Source organism: Aotus nancymaae, unplaced genomic scaffold (genome assembly GCF_030222135.1).
Source record: "Aotus nancymaae isolate 86718 unplaced genomic scaffold, 86718_ANA_hifiasm-v0.15.2.pri h1tg000049l, whole genome shotgun sequence".
Classification (NCBI taxonomy): Eukaryota; Metazoa; Chordata; class Mammalia; order Primates; family Aotidae; genus Aotus; species Aotus nancymaae.
Window position 1 is genome coordinate 25,119,754 of NW_026988463.1, and position 20,618 is coordinate 25,140,371.

At 49.6% G+C, this 20,618-nt stretch overlaps 1 protein-coding gene across 1 annotated transcript; it reads left to right on the forward strand.

The window, feature by feature from the left end:
* The first annotated feature begins 2,680 nt into the window (after window positions 1-2,680).
* CUNH16orf82 (chromosome unknown C16orf82 homolog) lies at window positions 2,681-3,334 on the forward strand. Its single transcript, XM_012464478.3, is given in 3 exon segments — window positions 2,681-2,728; window positions 2,730-2,853; window positions 2,856-3,334. Coding segments are annotated over 3 exon segments (651 nt in total).
* The last annotated feature ends 17,284 nt before the right edge of the window (window positions 3,335-20,618 follow it).

Genomic DNA, 20,618 nt, shown 5'->3' on the forward strand with positions numbered 1-20,618 from the left:
ATGACAATGATAACAGTGATGATTAGCAGTGATGGTAATAATGCCTATCAAGGGGCTTGGCAGCGCTGTCTCTGAGCAGCGCCCTCCTTCTTTCACCTTGAACCCCAAACAGGGCAGGCCAGCCCTCTCCAGACCTCTTAGGGTCACCCTAAGCACCAGGACCATCCATCTCACAAACATTGAGGCAGGAGTGGTGCCAGATCTTTACGCTTCTTTATCTTTGGCAGATCATGGATACCCTTGGGAATTTTATGAAAGCTGTGACTCCCTCCCTAGGGGAAAGAAAGCATATGTTTAGCTCATTGCAGATTTTGTGTACAATTTCAATGACTTCTCGAGGTTTTAAAAATCCACCCATGGACTCTTTAGGGGTCAATGAATATATTAGTTCGTTCCATCACTCAAGAAACATCTATTGTGTCTACTAATAAGTGGCTTGCTGAGCGTTTTCATCTGCAGTTAACTTCTTCATCAGGTTGCACTCGGAATCATCTACAAGAAAAGCACCTGTGTCCAAGCTAGCACAATTTTCAACGCTGACTGCACGTTGGAATTACCTGGAGAGCTTTTTAAAATTCCATTGCCAAAGCCTCACCTTAGACCAATTAACTGTGAACGTCTGGGGTTGGAACCCAGTTAAGTAGCCAAGGGCAAAAACCACTGTCTTAGAAAATCTTGGTCAGATGCAGTGGCTCATGCCATCCCAGCACTTTGGGAGGCCAAGGCAAGGAGGATTACTGGGCAACATAGCCAGACTCCATTGCCACAAAAAAAGAAAAATTTTTTCAAGTGAAAAAAGAAGAAAATCCAAACATGTTTTTTGGAAGTTCCCTAGGTTGTGATGGACACCACGGGTGGTTCATTTATTCATTAATCAACATCTAGTGAGCGTCTACAAGGTGTCGGACACTGTGCTGGGCCTTGGGGGCAGAGCAGAGAATAAGAAATCAGAATCTCTGCCCTCATTAAGTTTACATTCTGGCTGAGGGACTGGCAATAAATAACCAATATATAATTCATTCATGTCACAAGGAACATCAATTAGGAAGCAGTGTAAAGAATGACAGAGGGGGCCGAGTGTGGCGCGTTACGCCTGTAATCCCAGCACCTTAGGAGGCTGAGGCGGGCGGATCACCTGGGGTCAGGAGTTCAAGATTATCCTCGCCAACATGGTGAAACCCCATCTCTACCAAAAATACAAAAATTAGCTGGCCATGGTGGCACATGCCTGTAATCCCAGCTATTCAGGAGGCTGAGGCAGAAGAGTCGCTTGAACCTGGGAGGCAGAGGTTGCAGTAAGCAGAGATTGTGCCATTGCACTCCAGCCTGGGCAACAGAGTGAGATTCTGACTCAAAAAAAAAAAGGATGCCAGAGGGGAAAGCACCCTGGGAGTGAAAACAGTCAGTGCTAAGGCCCTTGCAGCAGGTAAGAGCATGAAATATTAAAACCGTGCTCTCCAAAGAGCTAAAGAAACCACTAACAAATTCTTGAATTTGCAGGAAGGCAAATAAAAAAAGAAACAACTTGAAACTCCTTTCACTTAAAACTGGCTGAAATCAGCTGGAACCAATATGGCCGACTAGAATCAGTGCAAGACAAGTTTGCTGATGTCACAGCCTGAATTTCCACTGCATGTTTCACACTAACTCCTCCCAGATTTGCACATGGGACCCATGAGGAGGCAGGAAGAGATAACTGCGCATGCCCCAGGTCTTCCCAGCCCTCACTTCCCCTTGTACCAGTCACCTACTAATCTCTGAATCTGCTCCCTAAACCTTTTCTAATAAAATTACTGCCTTAAAGCCGGCACAAGGAGAGAGATTTGAGCTGACACCTGCCTCCTTCTGAGTCAACTTGCAATAAAAAGCTTCTTTCAGAAACCCAGTTTCATAGTGTTGGGGTCCAGTGCATCAGGCTACAAGTCCCTTTTGCAATATGAGAGTGCTCAGCCTGGTCAGGCATCCGAGGTGAGAAAGGGGCAGGGCAGGGCGTGTGATGAGGTCGGGAGAGCCAGACCAGGCCAGAGCCTTGATGATCTGGCAAGGAATTGAGGTTATACTCCTGACTGCTTTGTTCCCTTCTGTTCTCAAAACCACTCCGCAGGCCTGGTGTGGTGGCTCATGCCTGTAATCCCAGCACTTTGGGAGGCTGAGGCAGATGTAACGCTTGTGGTCAGGAGTTCAAGACCAGCCTGGGCAACATGGCAAAATGCCATCTCTATTAAAAATACAAAAATTAGCCGGGCGTGGTGGTGGGCGCCTGTAATCCCAGCTACCTGGGAGGCTGAGGCAGGAGAATTGCTTGAACCTGAAAGGCAGAGGTTGCAGTGAGCCAAGATCACGCCACTGCACTCCAGCCTGGGCGACAGGGTAAGACTCTGTCTCAAAAAAAAAAAAGATCACACCATTGTACTCCAGCCTGCGTGACAGAGCAAGACTCTATCTCAAAAACAAACAAAAAATCTTTAAACACACACACACACTCAGCAAGCAGGCAGAGACTCGGGAGAGAAGAAACTCGGCTCATAGGGAGCTCAGCTGGGACACACACCTGAGGCCCCTGACCTGACGTCTGGCCACAGGCTCCTCAGAAAGGCTTCCAGGAGGGTGATCCCCACCCACTCTGGCCATGAGCCCCTTTGTGCCCCACTCCCACCCTCCAGGCCAGGCCAGGCCACTGATGTCACTGGTGACAGGACAGCATTGTTCTCCCTCCCACCCCCGCCTTCCATCTCACAAGCCCCATCACCATGGGAACTCAGCCAGCCAATCAGAACACAGAGTTTTCAAAGGGCAGCCTTATATACGGAGTCACCTCTCCCCAGACAGGCCACAGCCAACATTCAAGGGCCTCCCAGGACCCCTCCCCCTGGATAAACCACTTCAGCTGCCCCCCATTTTCCCTGAGGGAGAAAAAGGGGAATCCTCTGTCCAGAATGCCCAGGAAGGAGAGCCAAGCCTACAGTCAGCCAGCTTAGAGCCCCAGCCCCCCACGTGGCCATGCAGTGCAGGAGCAGCTCAGGAGCCCTGGAAAGTGTCAAGCAGCAACCTCAGTGTCACCCAGAGCAGCGAGAGCCATGTGTCCAGTGTGCAGCACCCCTGGCCGGAGCACTGCAGCCACACCAGCCTGAGCAGCGGGTATGCAGGGGACAAGGAGGACAGTGACATCAGCTTGGTGGGCAGCCGCCGGAGGGTGCAGTTGAACAGAAGGCTCAACACCCCTGCGCCCAGCACCCAAATGGACCAGCTGGGCTCCACAGACTCTCCTAGCTGTCTAAAGAGCCGGCTGACTGGCCCCGCCCACAGCACCAAGCTGACTGGAGGGCAAGAGTGAGGCCAGCCTGCCGGGCAGCGGCAGCGGCAGCCCATCCAGCGCCAGCCTGTCCAGTGCCAGCTTCATCAGCTTGGGCAGCAGTGCCCTCACCTACCAGGTAAGCAGCGGGCTGCTGACTTCCACGGCCAGCCTGCCCTCCACCCAGGCCAGCAGCCGTCAGAGCGTCGGGCTGGAGGGCAGTGCCCAAAACGGGCAGAGCAGCCACACCAGTGTGCAGGAGGACAAGATGGGTGGCAACACGAAAAGCAGCAAGCAAGTCATCAAGGGTGAGCAGCCTGCCCAGGCGTGCGTGCCTCTGTGAGCATCCTCTCCAGCGGCCAGGGCCCCTCGGAAAGCGGCGCATGGCCCGGCAAACCCAGGCTGCACCCAGAGTGGTCATTCCCAAAACAAGTAGGAAAGGTCTTTTCAAAAGCACACTGACTATGTGGACCATCAATGGGCAGTCCACACGTAGCAGGAAGGGTCTGTGCCGACCCCTGTCTATCCTGGGAACGCAGTCAGTGAGGAGACTGTCTATACTGAGAACCACTGTCGATAGAAGAGCTGTAGTATCGGGATTCACCAATGCTGAGGCCATGTGTGTCAAAACAGCGAGGGGTAACGATATCAAGACTGTGAACCTCAGTGACGAGCCATCTACAACAAGCAGCAAAACCGTCTGTAGTCAGCAGCATCCTGGTGGGACTCTACCAGGATCAGTGGCGACAGCTGTTCTCAATGGCAAACGCTGACGATATTAAGAACTGTCATGAGTTAGAGCCTTCCGTGATGAAACCATCCTAAGTGATGAAACCATCTACAACCAACACCAACCACGACGAGCTCAGAAGAAACAAGCTGCAGCTGTGGTTGGGACTTTCCATATAAGAACCATCTGCCATGAGCGCCATGCTTGGGAGCCACATCTACGGGAAACTCGGTCCTGGCCAGGCTCTGCACCACACGCTGTCCACCATGGCCACTGCCCGCAGAAGCACTAGCGCGACAGCCACGGTGCTCAGGGAGCACGTTCACGACTCTCAGCTCCCCCTAGAAGCACAGCCCAAGTGACTGTCACCAGGGAAGGGCCATCAGGAGTGGCCAGGGATGCCACCAGCCCACAGGGAGCAGGTCTAGCGGGAACATGAGAGGGTGGTGTAAAGGGAGCTCCATCCCTGAAGAGCGCCAATCTTTTTTTTGAGCACCAAATCTGGGCAGCTTCAGCCCGGAATCTTCCCAGGAGCAAGGGCTTCCTGATGACTCATTTATGTCAAGAAAGGAGTCCAGGAGCCATCCTGTGTTCAGATAGCTGAGACAGTGACTACGATCGCAGGACAATGTCATGATAAGCGCTTCATGGTGACAGAGCCCAACTCAGCCAGGAACGACTGCCACGGGGAAGCTCTGGAGCCTTTCGTGAGCACCGCCTCGGTGGATGGGAAGGCCAAAGTCTCTGCCCCTCTCTTACTGGGGACACTAAACCCCCTCCCCGGGCTGACCTCACAGACATGGAAGTGAGTCTGTCCACAAAGGAAAAGAGGCCAGAGGCCACCATGAAGACATCCACTAAGTACCAGAAGGAAAGCTGAGGGGTCAACAATGACAATAAAAGGTGTCTGGAGAGGTCATACGTGTGTGGGTCTGTGTGTGCGTTCCCGGCCGAGCTGACAGGAGGGGTGGGCCACAGACACACTAAAGAACCATGGCGAGAGCTGGGCGTGGCTACCGACTCTGCCACTGCTGAGCTAGCCATCTGGGCAAAATACTTAAACTTTCAGAGCCTCGGTTTCCTCATCTGGAAAATGGGGACAGTAACCCCTATTTCGTACATAGGATGGTTGTGTGGATTCCATGAAAATGTGTATCAAGTGCCCAGCAAGGGACAAGTACTAAAGTAATGTATTTCTTTCCTTTTTCTTTTCTTTTTTCTTTTTATTTTTTGACTTTCAAGTTCAGGGACATGTGCAGGATGTGCAGGTTTGTTACATGGGTAAATGTGTGTCGGGGGGTTGTTACACAGATTATTCCATAACGCAGGCATTCACTGTAGTATCCATTAGTTCCTTTTCCTGATCCCCTCCCTCCCCCCACCCTCCACACTGAAAGGCCCCAGTGTGTGTTGCTCCCCTCTATGTGTCCATGTGTTCTCGTCATTTAGCTCCCCGATCTAAGTGAGAACATGCAGTACTTGGTTTTCTGTTCCTGCCTTAGTTGGCTAAAGATAATGGCCTCCAGCTCCATCCATGCCCTGCAAAGGGCATGATCTCATTCTTTTTTATGGCTGCATAGTACTCCATGGTATATCATTTTTCTTATAGGTAAAATGGTCGCAATGGTTTCTGTCTTGCTTCACTCACAAGCACAGAAAGGCTAGTCACTGCTAACATACATAAAAGGCTTTTGACCAAAACAAAGAAAAAAGAGCCGCTGCATCTGCTGGGAGGTGAGATGTTTTGGCAGAGGGTCTTGGTTTCAGGAAGCAGTTGCTGGTTCTGGGTGTGAGGGTACCGCATGTCTCTCCTTCTCAAGTATAAGCACCCCTTTTGAGAATCTTCTCCCCTACTTTTCTCCAGACAAAGTCACTCAGCAGAGCCTGAGCACCCATGACCCAGGGCAGACGAGAAGGGCTTCCCACTTCCACCCAAAGAGCCTTAGTCATGTGGAGTAACTATAACGAAATACTATACACTAGGTGGCTTACAAATCGAAATTCATCATTCACGGTTCTGGAGGCTGGGAAGTCCATGATCAAGGTGCCAGTGGATTCGGTGTCTGCTGAGGGCCCAGCTGTGCTCCTAGACAGCCATCTTTGCACTGTGACCTCACATGGTGGAAGGGGTGAGGGTGCTCTCTGGGGTCTCTTTTGTGAGGGCACTAATCTCATTCATAGGGGCTCTACCCCCATGACCTGATCACCTCCCAAAGGCTCCACCTGTTCATACCATCACCTTGAGGGAATAGATTGCAACATAGGAATTTCATGGGGACACAAAAGTTCAGTCCATAACACCAAGGGAGCCCCTGTGTTCTGCAGACAGCTCTGGGAGAAGCTTGGCCACCTTATTTCCCCTCAACATAGCCCTCCCCTCCCCTAAGAACCTTCCCTAGCTTCCTCATCTGAGGAGAAAGTAGAGCACACAGAAGAAGTTATGGGCACAGCGGTGTTAGCCACCTGCACATCGGACCCCCTCAGCCTGGAGGCCACAGGCCCTTCGGACACAGCACGGCCAAAACCAAGATGAGCACCTCCCCCTGACTGCCTCTTCCATGTCCCTTCTCAGCAGATGGCACCATCATGCTGCATTTGTCCAAGCTGGGACGTCACGCTTGAGTCCTCCTCCCCCTGCCTCAGCCTGATGTCCCCTCAGTCCCTAAACACCTCTCCACCTCCACTGCTGACCCCTAGCCCACCTTTGCCTCCCCCTGGAACAGTGGTTCTCAACCCTGGCTGTACATCAGAGTCACCAGGGGTGGAGGGGAGCATTTACAAAGTGCATGTGCGCAGCCTCCTCCAGCAACTCGGCCTGTGCATTGGTCTTTAATCAAATTCCCCGGGTGATGAAAGTGTTCAGACCCAGACTGAGAGATGCCACTGACCTTGATCTCTTCCTCCTGGAATCCACTTTCAATCCTGGGGGTCAAAACCGACACCGCTGCAGGGCCAGGAAGGGAATAGAATCTGAGGGAGGGAGTGGAGGGGGCAAACTGGGAAGCCCGTGTCTTGTCTAGAGAGGCAAAAAATTCAGAATTCTGAGTAAAATCACCTGGTTCTAAAACACTGGCCACAAATTCAAACTCTTCCAAAAAAATTATAACACAAATAGAAACATTTCTAAAGGCAGGGTCAGGCCCATGTGCCCAACAGCTTCTGCTTTTTTGGGTCGGGGGGACAAAGTCTCACTCTGTTGCCCAGGCTGGAGTGCAGTGGTATGATCTAGGCTCACTGCAACCTCTGCCTCCCAGGTTCAAATGATTCTCCTGCCTCATCCTCCCAGGTAGCTGGGATTACAGGTGCCTGCCACCACGCTCAGTTAATTTTTGTATTATTAGTAAAGATGGGGTTTCACCATGTTGGCCAGGCTGGTCTCGAACTCCTGACCTCAGGTGATCCACCCACCTTGGCCTCCTAAAGTGCTGGGATTACAGGCTTGAGCCACTGCGCCTGGCCTGGCTTCTGCTTCTAAACATAGAACAGAATCGTCTCTCTGAAGCAAAATCCACTTATATTCCTCAACTGCTTAAAAACTCTCAACATTTTCCCACAATCCAAAGCAGCATTGACACGGCATTCAAGGCCCAACAAAAACAGACCCAAGTAAGTTTTCCCTGCCTCACTTCCTGCCACTTGCTCCCATGCACCATCTCAAACCTGATTTCAAACCTCTGTGCCCTTTGCATGTGTTGTTTCCTCTGCCTGGCACAATTTACGCACAGTAAGATTCACCCTCTTCAGTGTACAGTTCTATGATTTTTTTTTTCTTCTGAGACCAGAGTCTTGCTCTCTTGCCCGGGCTGGAGTGAAGTGGTGTGATCTCAGCTCACTGCAACCTCCACCTCCTGGGTCCAAGCAATACTCCTGTCTCAGCCCCTTGCGTAGCTAGAATTAAAGGCACCCACCATCACTCCCAGTTTATTTTTCTATTTTTAGTAGAGACAGGGGTCTCACCATGTTGACCAGGCTGGTCTCGAACTCTTGACCTCAGGTGATCTGCCTGCCTCAGCCTCCCAAAGTGCTGGGATTACAGGTGTGAGCCACTGCACCTGGCCTACTTCTATAATTTTTGACACATGCACACATACAGTCATGTATCCCCCACCACAATCAGAATACCAAACAGTTCCATCGCTCCCCATAAATTCCCTCAGGCCCCTCGGAATAATCCTTCTTCCCATCTCTGCAACCACGGACCAGTTTTCTGACTCAGAATGTCATATACATGGATTCATCCAGTGTGGATGGAGCTGCATGAGCCTGGCGTTTTTCACTTAGCATACATAATGCGCCTGTGACTCATGCATAGTTTTGATGTGCACGGCTGTGCGGTGTTCCATAGCGTATCAGTTCTCCAGCTGGAAGGCATTTGGGTTGTTTCCAGTCTGCGGAGATGATGAAGCTGCTGCAAACATGCATGAACAGGTTTTTGTGGGAACATAAATTCTTCATTTCATTTGGATAAATACCTAGGAGTGGGACCGCTGGGTGGCGCGGTATGTTTAACTTCATCGGAAACTGCCGAATCACTTTCTAAAGTTGGCTGTAACGTTACTTGCCTACACTTTGCATTTGTCAGAGTTTTGGTGTTTTTTGTTTGTTTTTCTTTCTTTCTCTTTTTTTTTTTTTTTTTTGAGACAGCGTCTTGCTCTGTCACCCAGGAGTGCAGTGGTGCGATCGCAGCTCACTGCAACCTCAAACTCCTGGGCTCAGGCGATCCTCCCACCTTAGCATCCCCAAGTAGCTAGGACTACAGGTGCATGCCTCCATGCTTGATTTTGTATATCATTTATTTTTGTTTCCCTGTGTTGCCCAGGCTAGTCTCAAACCTCTGGCTTCCAGCAATCTTCCTGCCTTGGCCTCTCAAATTTTTGAGATTACAGGTATGAGCCACCATGCCTGACCCTGGCTTTTTGTTTTAACCATATATGAGGGTGATTTGTATCAGTCTCCCATTATTAACCCCATTTTACATATAGAGAAACTGAGGCACAGAGAGGCCAACTCTGTGTAAGTAAGTGACAGGGCTGGAATTTGAACCCAGGCAGCCTGGCCCCAGAGTCCATGATCTTACCCATTTTTGTCTCTACCCTCCCTCTCTGCTTTGGGCACTTAAGGCCCCCAGCACACCCATGCAATAGGCCACACCCAGATCCAGAGCCCCCAGTTAACCATTTCTTATCTCAGGTCAAGTGTGGTGGTTTTCACCGCCTGGTACACGATGGTGTATGTGTCCATCTCCCTAAGGAGTGGTGCCAACCCCCACCCTTCTCTGTTTCCTGGATGCCTACTTCTATACCAGCAGCATCAGTGATTCCCAAATGAATGAATGAGTGAGCATGTTGGAAAGAGATGCTCGGTGCCGCAAAGAAAAATTAGCACTGAGACAATGCAGCTTTTACTTCCTGGACTGCAGGAAGGGTATTCTCACCAGCCATCTTGCCACGGGAGTACCCCTCCTGCAGTCTCAAATGAATGAATGAGTGATCACATGAATAAAGGATCAATAGCTGCATCAGAGGAAGAGAACTGGGTCCATCCTGGGCTTGCTCTTCAGTGGCTACAGCCCACTGCCCCAAAACAAAGGTTAAACAATGCTCAATGTGGACGCCGGCAAGCCCCAGGGCCTCTCCATCCTCCCCTAGCTGTGCACCCAGCAGGTACATCTCAGCCTGGCTCTCTCCATGGCAGCACGGGGGACCCAGGAAGCACTTGAAGTGAGGACCATTTTTCAAGCCGGTGCAGTGATTTTTTCTTTCCTGTCTACTAGCTTGGCGGTCGGGGTGGCAGCAGGGCTGGAATGATGAGTTGGCCGCAGGCACCCTCTCCTGAATTATTAACTGGGCTGGGGAGAGAGTTGCTTATCAATGCTGTCCATCCAGAGGACCGCAGCAGCCCTTGGACTTCAAACAGGCCTGGAGCAGGCAGGAAAGAGAAGGATTTGGCCGATGGACCTCCCATGCTTAATGAATCAGAGGCCTCTTCCCGAGTGCTCTTTGGCTGCTATTGCCACCTGGGAAGGGGTTCGTCTTTTGTATTCTTCACACTATAGTGCTTGTTTCTGTTGGATTCAGCCTCTTGACCCCTCCTCTTGTCCCCACTCCAAAACCGGTGGATGAAATAGATTGAGTCTGCCAAATATGGCCCATTGTGAGCCAGGTGCTTACTGGCTATGCCAGATTCTTTTTCAGTGTCTCATCATGGGCAGGGAAGCAGGAGGAGGGTGTCTTAGGTTGAGTCTCCTAGAAGCAGAACCTGAGATGGGAATTCTTGAGAGTTATTAAGGGAGGGTTCCAAGGAGAAGGAGAGTGAGGCAAACAGGATGGGAAAGAAAAGGGGTTAACCAATGGTGTGGTCTCAGCTGGACCCTGGCCTCAGCCTGATTCCACAGGAGCTCTGGGGTGTGATCCTCACATGTGTCTGCTTCCCCTTTGGCCTTCTCCTCCATATTGTGAGGCAGCACAATAGCCCTCACCAGAATCCAGGACCATGCCTTTGAACTCCCCAGCCTGCAGAACCATGAGCTAATTTAATCACTTTTCTTTATCCGTCTTACATTTTCTGTTACTGCATCACAAAATGAACTAAGACAATGGCCATTCTGGCCTCATCACAAACCACATTTCTCTCACTCTCCGTGGTTTCATCATCTCCTCAGACCCACTCACCACAGAGTATTTGCATCAGCAGTTCCTCTAGCTAGAATATGCTCTTCCCTCTTCACCTGGTTGCTGCCTCCTCTTCCTCAACTCACCTCTCATGTCTCTCAGACTCAGACCTCAACTCCCATGTCCCTTCTCTGGGGAAGGTTTCCCTACCCTTCCCCCCGCTCAATAGATTCAATCCCCCTGAATACATTCTCGGGGGATTGAATCGCACCATGTCCCTCTCTCCCATAGCACTTAATTATAGTTATAAATTTACACTTATTTGTGTGATTCTTTGACTAAAATCTGCCTGTCTAATGTGCCTGTAACTCTACAAGGGCAGGGGCTGTGTCTCTTTTGCTTCCTGCTGTATTCCTAAAACAAAGAATTATGGCTTTTCACAGTAGGGGTATCGTGTCAGAAGCATCTAGAACTATGCCTTGCATACAGTAGATGCTCAATAAACAATTTTGAATGAATGAGCTGAATCTGAGCATTGCAAAGGCTATCCAATAGAGACTAGTCAAACCTTGATTGTAATGTTACTTCTTAAAACACAAAAGATAATTAAATGAAAGCCATTGAAAGTTGGAATTATCACACACACATGCACACTGTAAGTTTAGCAACTTGATGACTTCCAAAGGTCTAAACATGACAGTTGACAGACTTAACACTTGGGCTCACTAGAAGTCCCTAGGGCTGCTTGCTCTTAATAGATTGTCAGTTGTGGTTTGTGGAAACCTGCCCAGAATCGCTCTCTTTCTCTCCCTTTCTTCCTTCCTTTCTTTTTTCTTTTCCTTTTTTCTTTTCCTTTTTTTTTTGGAGACATGATCTCACTCTGTCAGCCAGGCTGGAGTACAGTAGCACAGTCATAGCTCACTTCAACCTCTTCCTCCCAGGCTGAAGTGATCCTCCCACCCCAGCCTCCCAAGTAGCTGGGACTACGGGTGTGCACTACCACACCCAGCTAATTTTTTTTATTTTCTGTAGAGACCAAGTTTCGTCATGTTGCCCAGGCTGGTCTCAAACTACTGGACTCAAGTGATCCACCCACCTCAACATCCCAAAGTGCTGGGATTACAGGAGTGAGCCAAATGCCTAGCCTTCTTTCTTTTTTTAATAAAGACAGGGTCTCACTCTGCCACCCAGGCTGGAGTGCAGTCGTGCAATCATAGCTCACTGCAGCCTCAAACTCCAGTGCTCAAGCCTCCCACCTCACCCTCTAGAGTGGCTGGGACTACAGGAAGGCACCACCATGCACGGCTAATTTGTTTTTATTTTTTGTAGAGAAAGGGTGTCCCTGTGCTGCCCAGGCCAGTCTTGAACTCCCGGTCTCAAGTAATCCTCCTGCCCTGGCCTCCCAAGTAGCTGGGATTACAGGTCACTGTGCCCAGGTTTAGAATCCTTTTCTTTCTGGTGAAAATCTTTCACGTGCATATCACATTAACCACATGAGCAAAGCATGGTCTCATTCTAACCCTGGAATTCAGAGTGGTCAGATAGAATAGACTCTGGGTTCAGAATCCCTGGCACAATCTTGGATCTGCCACACACTAGCTGTATGCCTTGGAGCATGTCTTAAGCAAACTTCTAAGCCTCAGTGTCATCAGCTGTAAAATGGGGATAATAATAGCGTCCCCGAGAGTTGTGAGGAGTAAACAAGATCGTTTGTGCCAAATGCTTGGCTCGGTGCACATAGTAGGCCTGCAACCAATGGCAGCCACTGTTACAATGGATCCTAGACTGCCATGAATCTCCAGAGGGGCAGCTCATAGCCTTTCTGTCCCTTCCCCAATCCCCTGGTCTCTAGCTCAGGACCTGGCACAAAGTGGAGGTCAAGGAACATTTGTGAGTGAAGAAATAGGAACTTGAAGAGAAATGAAGGAATTCAGCTCCTTCACTCATTCAACATTTGCTGGGTGTATAACCCTGCGCCCTGTGTACCAGATGGCAAAAACCAAATAAGAATTGGACACTATTTCTGCCCTCAAGTTGCTTAAAGCCTGGGCCAGAAGTCCAATTGCATCAGCCCATAAGAGATTTCACTTAAGGATCCAAACTGCCGGCTGACTGAGACCTGGAGGCACCCTTCCCATTCCCCCCGGCAACGGCAGCCAGAGCTGAGTTCTCTTTCCCGATTACCTAATTTGTATGTGTCCTGGAAGCCTTAGAGTTGCAACCTCAGTCTGGAGGAAGAGGAAGGTGGGTAACTAGGGCAGTAAATGAGATCCTGCAGCTCCAGGAAGGACCTGAACCTCACGGGGAGGAGCATCTTACCCAGCCTAGGCAGGGAAGAGAGCGAAGAGAAGCCCAGGAAAGAGCAGAGACAGGCTCTGCTTCCATACTGGACACACAGTCATGATGGGTAGGTCAGTCCCCTTCCCCGGACTTCCGTTCCCAGAGGTGCATGAAGAGGCTCTAGTAGATCAACAGACTTTAAGCATTTGTAAAAGTATTGAGCCCTCTCCCTACCCCCACCACAAATGAAAGTAGACACAGACAGAAGCAGAGTTACCTGGGGGCAGGTGAGACCAGGAGCAGAGCCAATCACACCCCCACTCCCCACATGTGGTCCCCTCGTGGAACCCGAGGCCACGTCCTTGAGCTGCAGAGATCTAGGGAAACCCCTTAGAAAACATGGCTCTGCCACTTAGCATTCTGAAACCACATTCCATCAGTCCCTACTGAGGCTCAAACCCAGACCCTGCAAACCCACAAGCACCCAGGCCCAGGCAGGTAACATAAGTGAGTGATGACCCCGGCCAGATAGACTTAGAAAATCACCTTCAGTTGTATTTCAGCCCAGACACATTTGGTTTACATATCAAACTCTAACTATTCTTTATTTCCACCAAGAAATATGTGCTCTCCATTTTGTCTTGAAATAGATGGCTTTCTTGATCTATCTTCCAATTTTCTGCTTTTGATAGAGATGTGGGCATCAAGAAATTGTTCCCTTTCCTCTTTGCTTTGTAGAAGAAAAATGGTGATGCAAGGATGGCGACAGACAGCAGCTGCCAGCAGCCTCAGGTCAGGGAGACAACAGGGAGTGGTGGGGACTCTGGTGAACTGGAACATGCAGGCTTTGTCTAAGGGGCAGCTACCACCTGGCACAGGGAGATACTACCAGTGTTGCCGTGTCAGCTCTTTCCAGAAAAGCAGAAATCCAGACTTATTAGGAGAAATCTCCTGGTTTTTAAATGCTGATTATTTTAACAGTCAGCTTGGGCTGCTATAACAGCTAGGTGATTTAAATAAACAAAAGAAATGGATTTTCTTTCCATTCTAGAGGTGAGAAGTCCAAGATCAAGGTGCCAGCACAGCAGGGTTGGTTTCTGGTGAGGCCTCTTTGTTTAGGCTTGCAAATGGCCACCTTCTCACTGTGTTTTCATATGGGTTAAGGGGCAGAGAGAGAGAGAGAGAGAGCAAGAGCTTGAGAGTGTAAGTTCTCTGATGTCTCTTCTTATAAGGGCACTAATCCCATCATGAGGACCCCACCCTCATAACTCATCTAAATCTAATTACCTCTCTAAATCCCCGTCTTCAAATACCATCACATTTCTGGTTGGGCCTTGCACATAGGAATTCAGGAGAACATGATTAGGTCCACAGCAATGATTATTTCCAACTCTTCCTAAACAAAACACTGTTTTGTTCCAGCGAAACATAGCTATACGACCAGATTTATCGCAGGAACTACAAGCTTGAGACCTAAAAAGTCTGGCCTGTGAGACAGATAGTTCTTATGTAAACTATCTGTCTTCCTATCCCCAAAATGGCAGAATTAAGTTTGAGCTGACAGCTGGAAAAGGGAGGAAACATGGAATAGGGATATTCTTCTTGGAAGCCTCCCGCAAACCCATTCCTGCTCTCTAGAGAAAATAGATACAATGGATGAACAGAAACAAGAAAGCAGCTTGAGACTGGATGGACTTTAGAAACATGAAAAATGATTTTCTCAGAAAAGATGACATGCAATCAGTTTGAACAGGATGAGAAGCGTTTAAACCAACACCCTGGAGGTTTATACCAGAAAACAAGTTCTCCCTCCACACAACAGTCTTTCTAAAACAAATCCAATGGTGTTGCCAGCACCCTGCTTAATCCTTTAATGGTTCCCCGTTGCCTTCGGGGTAAAATCCAAAGGGTAAAATGCAAAGGCCTTGACTTAATTTTAAGGCATTGCAGAAGATGGCCTCTCATCCAGGTCCTCCCACACGTGCCCCAGGTCCCAGTACAGTCCCTTTTCCTTCTCTGTCTTCAGGGGCTTTTTACACATTGTTCTCTCTACCTGTAACACTCGTCTTCTTCCCTTCTCTTCCTACTCTTCTCTCTCCATAGGATTCAGTGCAGATGTCACTTCCCCCAGGAAGCCCTCCCAGATCACACCCCAAGTGCAATTTGGGATCCTATTCTCTGCGCTCTCACTGTACCACCTTCTTATCTCTACCTGGATTGTAATTATCCAAGTCCTTCACCATTTTCTATCCACTGGTGGAGACAATATCCCCAGTACTCAGCACAGAGCAGACATGCACCAAATGTGTGCTGAAGGAAGGAAGGAGGGAGGTCTGAACAACAGAATGGACCACCATTCTACACTCTGGGGTATAGTTCTCCCTGGGAACGAAAGCCTCAGGGGCTTCTCAAGGTCACTTCCATCATTCGGATCTCAAAGAGTCACAGTCAGTGACACTCAGAGGCAGGACTCTGACTCAGAGAGAGACTGAATATCAATGACCGCACAGCCACATGCAGGCAAAATGGTGATGAGAATTCAAATCAAAGCTCGGCTGTGTTGCCAGCTCTTCCTACTCCCCAGATCTCCCCTTCCCCGTGGAGGAGTCAGGGAAACATCGAGGTGATGGCGTAGTGGCTGTGGTGGGGAGGACGGATACAGAAGGTATTTTCTCCTCTAGGTCTTCCCGGCATCGGCCCCATGAATTATTCATCAGGAAATCAGCTTGAGGTAGTGTCTTAGTCTTAATTTTCAATTCCCCTAATGCTGGCCGATTCTCTGCTGAAATCTTCTCAATTATTAATGTCTCTAAAACAATATTTGTTTTCTCTGCATCTAGCAACAAGCAGAGGGCTCATAGCTAGTGATCCCGCTCTGAAATTCCCAGGGAGAGGCTCAACTTGCTGAGGATGTGTTTCAAAGGGGTGAGGGATGTGTTAGGCTGCAGCAGCCGGACTGAGAGCATCAGGTCCACATGGAGACAGGTACAGGTGTCCCCCGATCAGGAACCCCAGGACAGAAGAAACTATCGTAATAGCAAAAGCCACTGCCATGTATATGTGCCGTGCATGCAGTTTATTTTTACTTATTTAATTCTTACAAAAACTTCGTGGATAAGACATATATTCCCATTTTACAGGTGAGAAAAGCAAGACTCAGCAAGGCAAGATATTTGATCATGGTTCCACAGCTCATAGCTAAATCGCCTTTGCAAATATTATGTTAGTGAGAAAATCATGGCAGTGGGGGAGATCTGTGTAACCAACGCCCACCACCCGCCCAGGCCTTTAGCCTTCAAGAGGACAGACATTTAGTTTATAGTTTAAATGATAATAGCCATTCCCCAGAACTCAACCGTCTTTATAAAGCTAATGAGAGATCACCAGGCTAGGAGGATAAAGAAGGCTGAATTCTGTTAAGGTGTAGACATAAACAATTGCCAGTCATTATTCCAGAGGTCACAAGATACACAATTTCCCCAATTACTCCTGCAGAAAACGTCACAATCGCAGAACCTATGATTGGCCTTTTGAGATATCTTTTGAGGTTTTCTGCATGTCTGACAGCTGTCTCCTCCTGAACCTGCCAATCGCTCCTGTGGCCCCACCCAGAAGTGACTCAGCACCAGAGAACAGCGGAGACTCCCTATGATTTCATCTCCGTGCCAACCAATCAGCAGCGAGCACCTATTGCATAGCCACGCCCACTTCTCCCAAACTACCTCTGAAAAACCCCTAAACCAGGAAACTTCCAGGAGGTTGGTTTGAATGATAACTCTGTCATGTGGTGTTGCTGGCCTCACATTAATTAAACTCTTTACTGCAATGCTGTGAATCGATTTTGTTTGTGCAGTGGGTAGAAAGAACCCATTGGGCTGTTACAAAAGGTGAGAACAAGGTTTGGACTCGGTTCCGTTAATATATGACTCCAAGGCCACTACATTCTCCACCGTGACCCTGTGGTGTTGCCTGAAATTTTAGTTGCACCATGAGAGATATGAAGTAGATACAAGAAAGAACTTTCTGGAAGCATATTATTCTCAAAGAACATTTGGAGCAAAGCATTGACGGAAGGGAGCTATGAATGAGACAAAATTCTGGAGGTGAGGGCGGTGGACCTCAGAGAAGCCTAGAGCCCCTGGGAGTGACTACTGTCCTTTATTATGGGGAGAAGGAGTGGAAGACGATCCCCTTAAGCAGTGACAAAAGACTTCTTTGTGCCCCCTGTAACACCCAGGCCCAGTCGTGAACAGACAGCACCGTAAATGGACCCAAGCTTACGAGTCAGATCATCCTGGGAAGGCGTCCCAGCTGAGCCACCTCTGAGCCAGAGCCTTACCCCCTCTGAGCCTCACTTTGCCATCTCTGTGAAATGGGGCAACACCAGCCCTGCCTCACCATCTGAGATAGTGCCTGTGGCCAGCCTGGTACACAGTGAGAGGCCCACAAATGCCAGCCTGCCTTTCCCTTTGCTCAGCTGAGCCAGGGGCTGACTTTTTCAGAAAAGTCTTGCCAAAGTACGAGGAGAAGGGCAGAAAGGGAACAAACAGAGACAATATCATTCTTTCTCAAGGCTCTTTAGTTGCAAGGGATCAAATCCACTCAAAATATCTGGGACAAAAGCAGCAGCTTCCCGTGAGGACAGAGCATCCCAGAAGACATAGGCCCGGGGCCAGGACTGTTTCTGGGAGTGTCTCCATCCCTCTCCAGGACTCCAATGCCTGGCTTCCCTGCCCCTTCCTGTGTCTGCTTCTGGCTCCTCTCTGCAAACTGCCGTTCCCTGCTTCTCTTTGGAGCCAAACGTGCATAGCAGGGCTCCTTAGGGTTCAAATCTTTATTCAGGTGCTCTGGGGTTTGAGCAGCATCATTCCGAAGTCTGATTGGCCCAGCTTACTGTCAAGTATACATCCTGGGCCAATCAGACGGGCCGGGGGTAGGCTCGGTCACTATATAGGGCTCACTGAGTATGCAGGTGGCTGCCGTGGCTATATCCAGGGCAAGCATAGTGCTTACCTGCAGTGGCCGGCCTCCAAGGTGGACCCCATAAGCCCACCTCCTGGCATTTGTGCCCTTATGTGGCCCCCAGCCTTGAATGTGGGCTGGCCCAGACTCACTGCTAATGAATAAAACATTGCAAAAGGGATGGGATGTCACTTTGAAGATGAGGGTAGAAAAGCCCCGGCTTCCCTCTTGCTGACCTTCCCTGTCTCTCTTGCTTTCTCTCCTGCTCACTTGGCAGAAACCAGCTGCCATGTTAGGCACTTTGCCTTAAGAGGCCCACGTGGCCAGGAACCGGTATCTCCAGTCAACAGCCACCTCTGGCTTGGGTCTCTGGGCAGATGACATAAGAAAGTCGGGAGGAGTGGCAGGGAGGTCAATTGACTCAGTCCTGGCCATGTGCGTTAAGAACTGCCCGGGGACCCCCAAGTGGAGACAGCAGAAACCATGGCACCCCTGCTACCTTAAATTGGCCGCTCTGGGAACAGATTCTGAGCCAGGGGCTTGGGTGAGGTTTAGGAGGAGTGTGGCACGGAAGTGAGGAAGTCAGGGAGGGGAGACGCTGGCCTTCAGTGTGGCTGCACAGTCCGTCCTGGTTAAGTCCTGGACTAGACGGCAGTTCAGGGTTGCCCTGAATTGAGACTCAGGGCCCCGGCTTTTGTATCCCCACATCAGCCCAGGCTGCCTCCCAGAGCAGATATGCTTGGGCAGAGCAGTTCCCTGTAGCCAAGCACGGTCCCCAGCTAGCAGTGCTGCTGACTGTCTGCAGCTTGTAGTCCCAGAAGCTAAGGAGGTCGGCCCCGAACAAGCGATTCAGGTGAAGCCCCTGCCATATTTCCAATCTGCGTCCCATTCTGGCCCCCTGGAGGGCTGCAGGGGCTGTGAAGATCAGCCTCCAGCTCCTCCCTCACCTGCATCAGCCAGGCACCCACCGAGAGGATGGCGTGCTCCTTGCTCTCCCACTCTGCCCGCTGTTCCACAGAGCGGCTCCTTCTAATGTATTTTTTATAGAAAGAGCCGGGTTTTCCTTTGATGCAAACACCAGAAGCAATTAGAGCCACTTGTTACCACATTTCCTGTTCCATGGCTGATCTTGGGAGCATCAAGACAAGTTGTCATCATCACCACCAGGGGTACAAGAACCTACTTCCAGGGGGTCCCAGGGCTAGGGGCAGCCTCCCACGGGCTGGACAAGTTCTCTCTTCAGAGGGTCTCACACCCCATAGCTGATTCAATAGCAAATCCTACTGGATCTCCCTGTAGAATACATCTAGGATTTGATTTCTCCCCACCTCCTGGACCACCTTGGTCCGAGCCTGCAGCATCTCTCACCTGACCACCACAGCTGCCTCCTCAGTCTCCCTGCTTCCTCGCCTCACTACAGCGCAGCAGCCAGACTGATGAAACAAACCCACAACCGAGTATCTACCCCAAAGGCAAAAAACAAACTCATTCTGTGAAAAAGACACATGCACACGTATGTTTATTGCACCACAATTCAAACTTGCAAAGATACAGAACCAACTTAAGTGCCCATTGGCCAATGAGTGGATTTGTGAAATGTGGTACATATACACCATGGAATAATACTAGCGATAAGAAGGAATGAAATCATGTCTTTTGCAGCAACTTGGATGGAGTTGGAGGCCATTACTCTAACTTAGGAATGGAAAACCAAATACCGTTATGTTCTCAATTACAAGTGGCAGCTAAGCTAGGAGTGGGCAAAGGTCTACAGAGTGGCACAATGGACACTGGAGACTCAGAAGGCAGAGGGTGGAAGGGGAGAAAGAAATAAAAAACTACATATTGGGTACAATGTACACTACCTGGGTGATGCGTGCACTAAAATCTCAGAATTCATCACTACATAATTCATCCATGTAACTCAAAACCTCTTGTACCCCAAAAGCTATTGAAGTAAAAAGAACATTTAAATTTTTTAAAATGGCTGGGCGCAGTGGCTCACACCTGAAGTCCCAGCTCTCTGGGAGGCCAAGGAGGGCAGATCACCTGAGGTCAGGAGTTCGAGACCAGCCTAGCCAACATGGCGAAACCCATTCTCTACTAAAAATACAAAAATTCACCGAGCACGGTGGTAGGCACCTGTAATCCCAGATACTCAGGAGGCTGAGACAGGAGAATCACTTGAACCCAGGAGGTGGAGGTTGCAGTGAGCCGAGATTGCACCATTGCACTGCAGCCTGGGCAGCAAGAGCAAAACTCCATGCCAAAAACAAACAAACAAAGATCTGAAGTCAGATGACGTGCATCCTCTGCTCAAAATCCTGCTGTGGCCCCCACCTCACTCTGAGAAAAACCCATACAAGCTAATACAATAGGCTTTCTGGGCTCATTTCTGCTTCCCTCCAGCTTGTTTATTCTGCTTTCATCACAATTGCCTCCTTCAAACTCACCAGGCATGTTCCTGCCCCAGGACCTTTGCACTTGCTTTTCCTCCATCCTGGAATATTTTTACAGCCTCACCTCATGGAGACCCCCATTCTAATATCATCTCTTTACCAAGGCTCTCCCTGACCACCTTATTTTATTTTATTTTTGAGATAGAGTCTCACTCTGTCGCCCAGGCTGGAGTGCAGTGGTGTGATCTCGGCTCACTGCAACTTCCACCTCCCAGGTTCAAGTGATTCTTGTGCCTCAGCCTACTGAATAGTTGGGATTACAGGCGTGCGCCACCACACCCAGC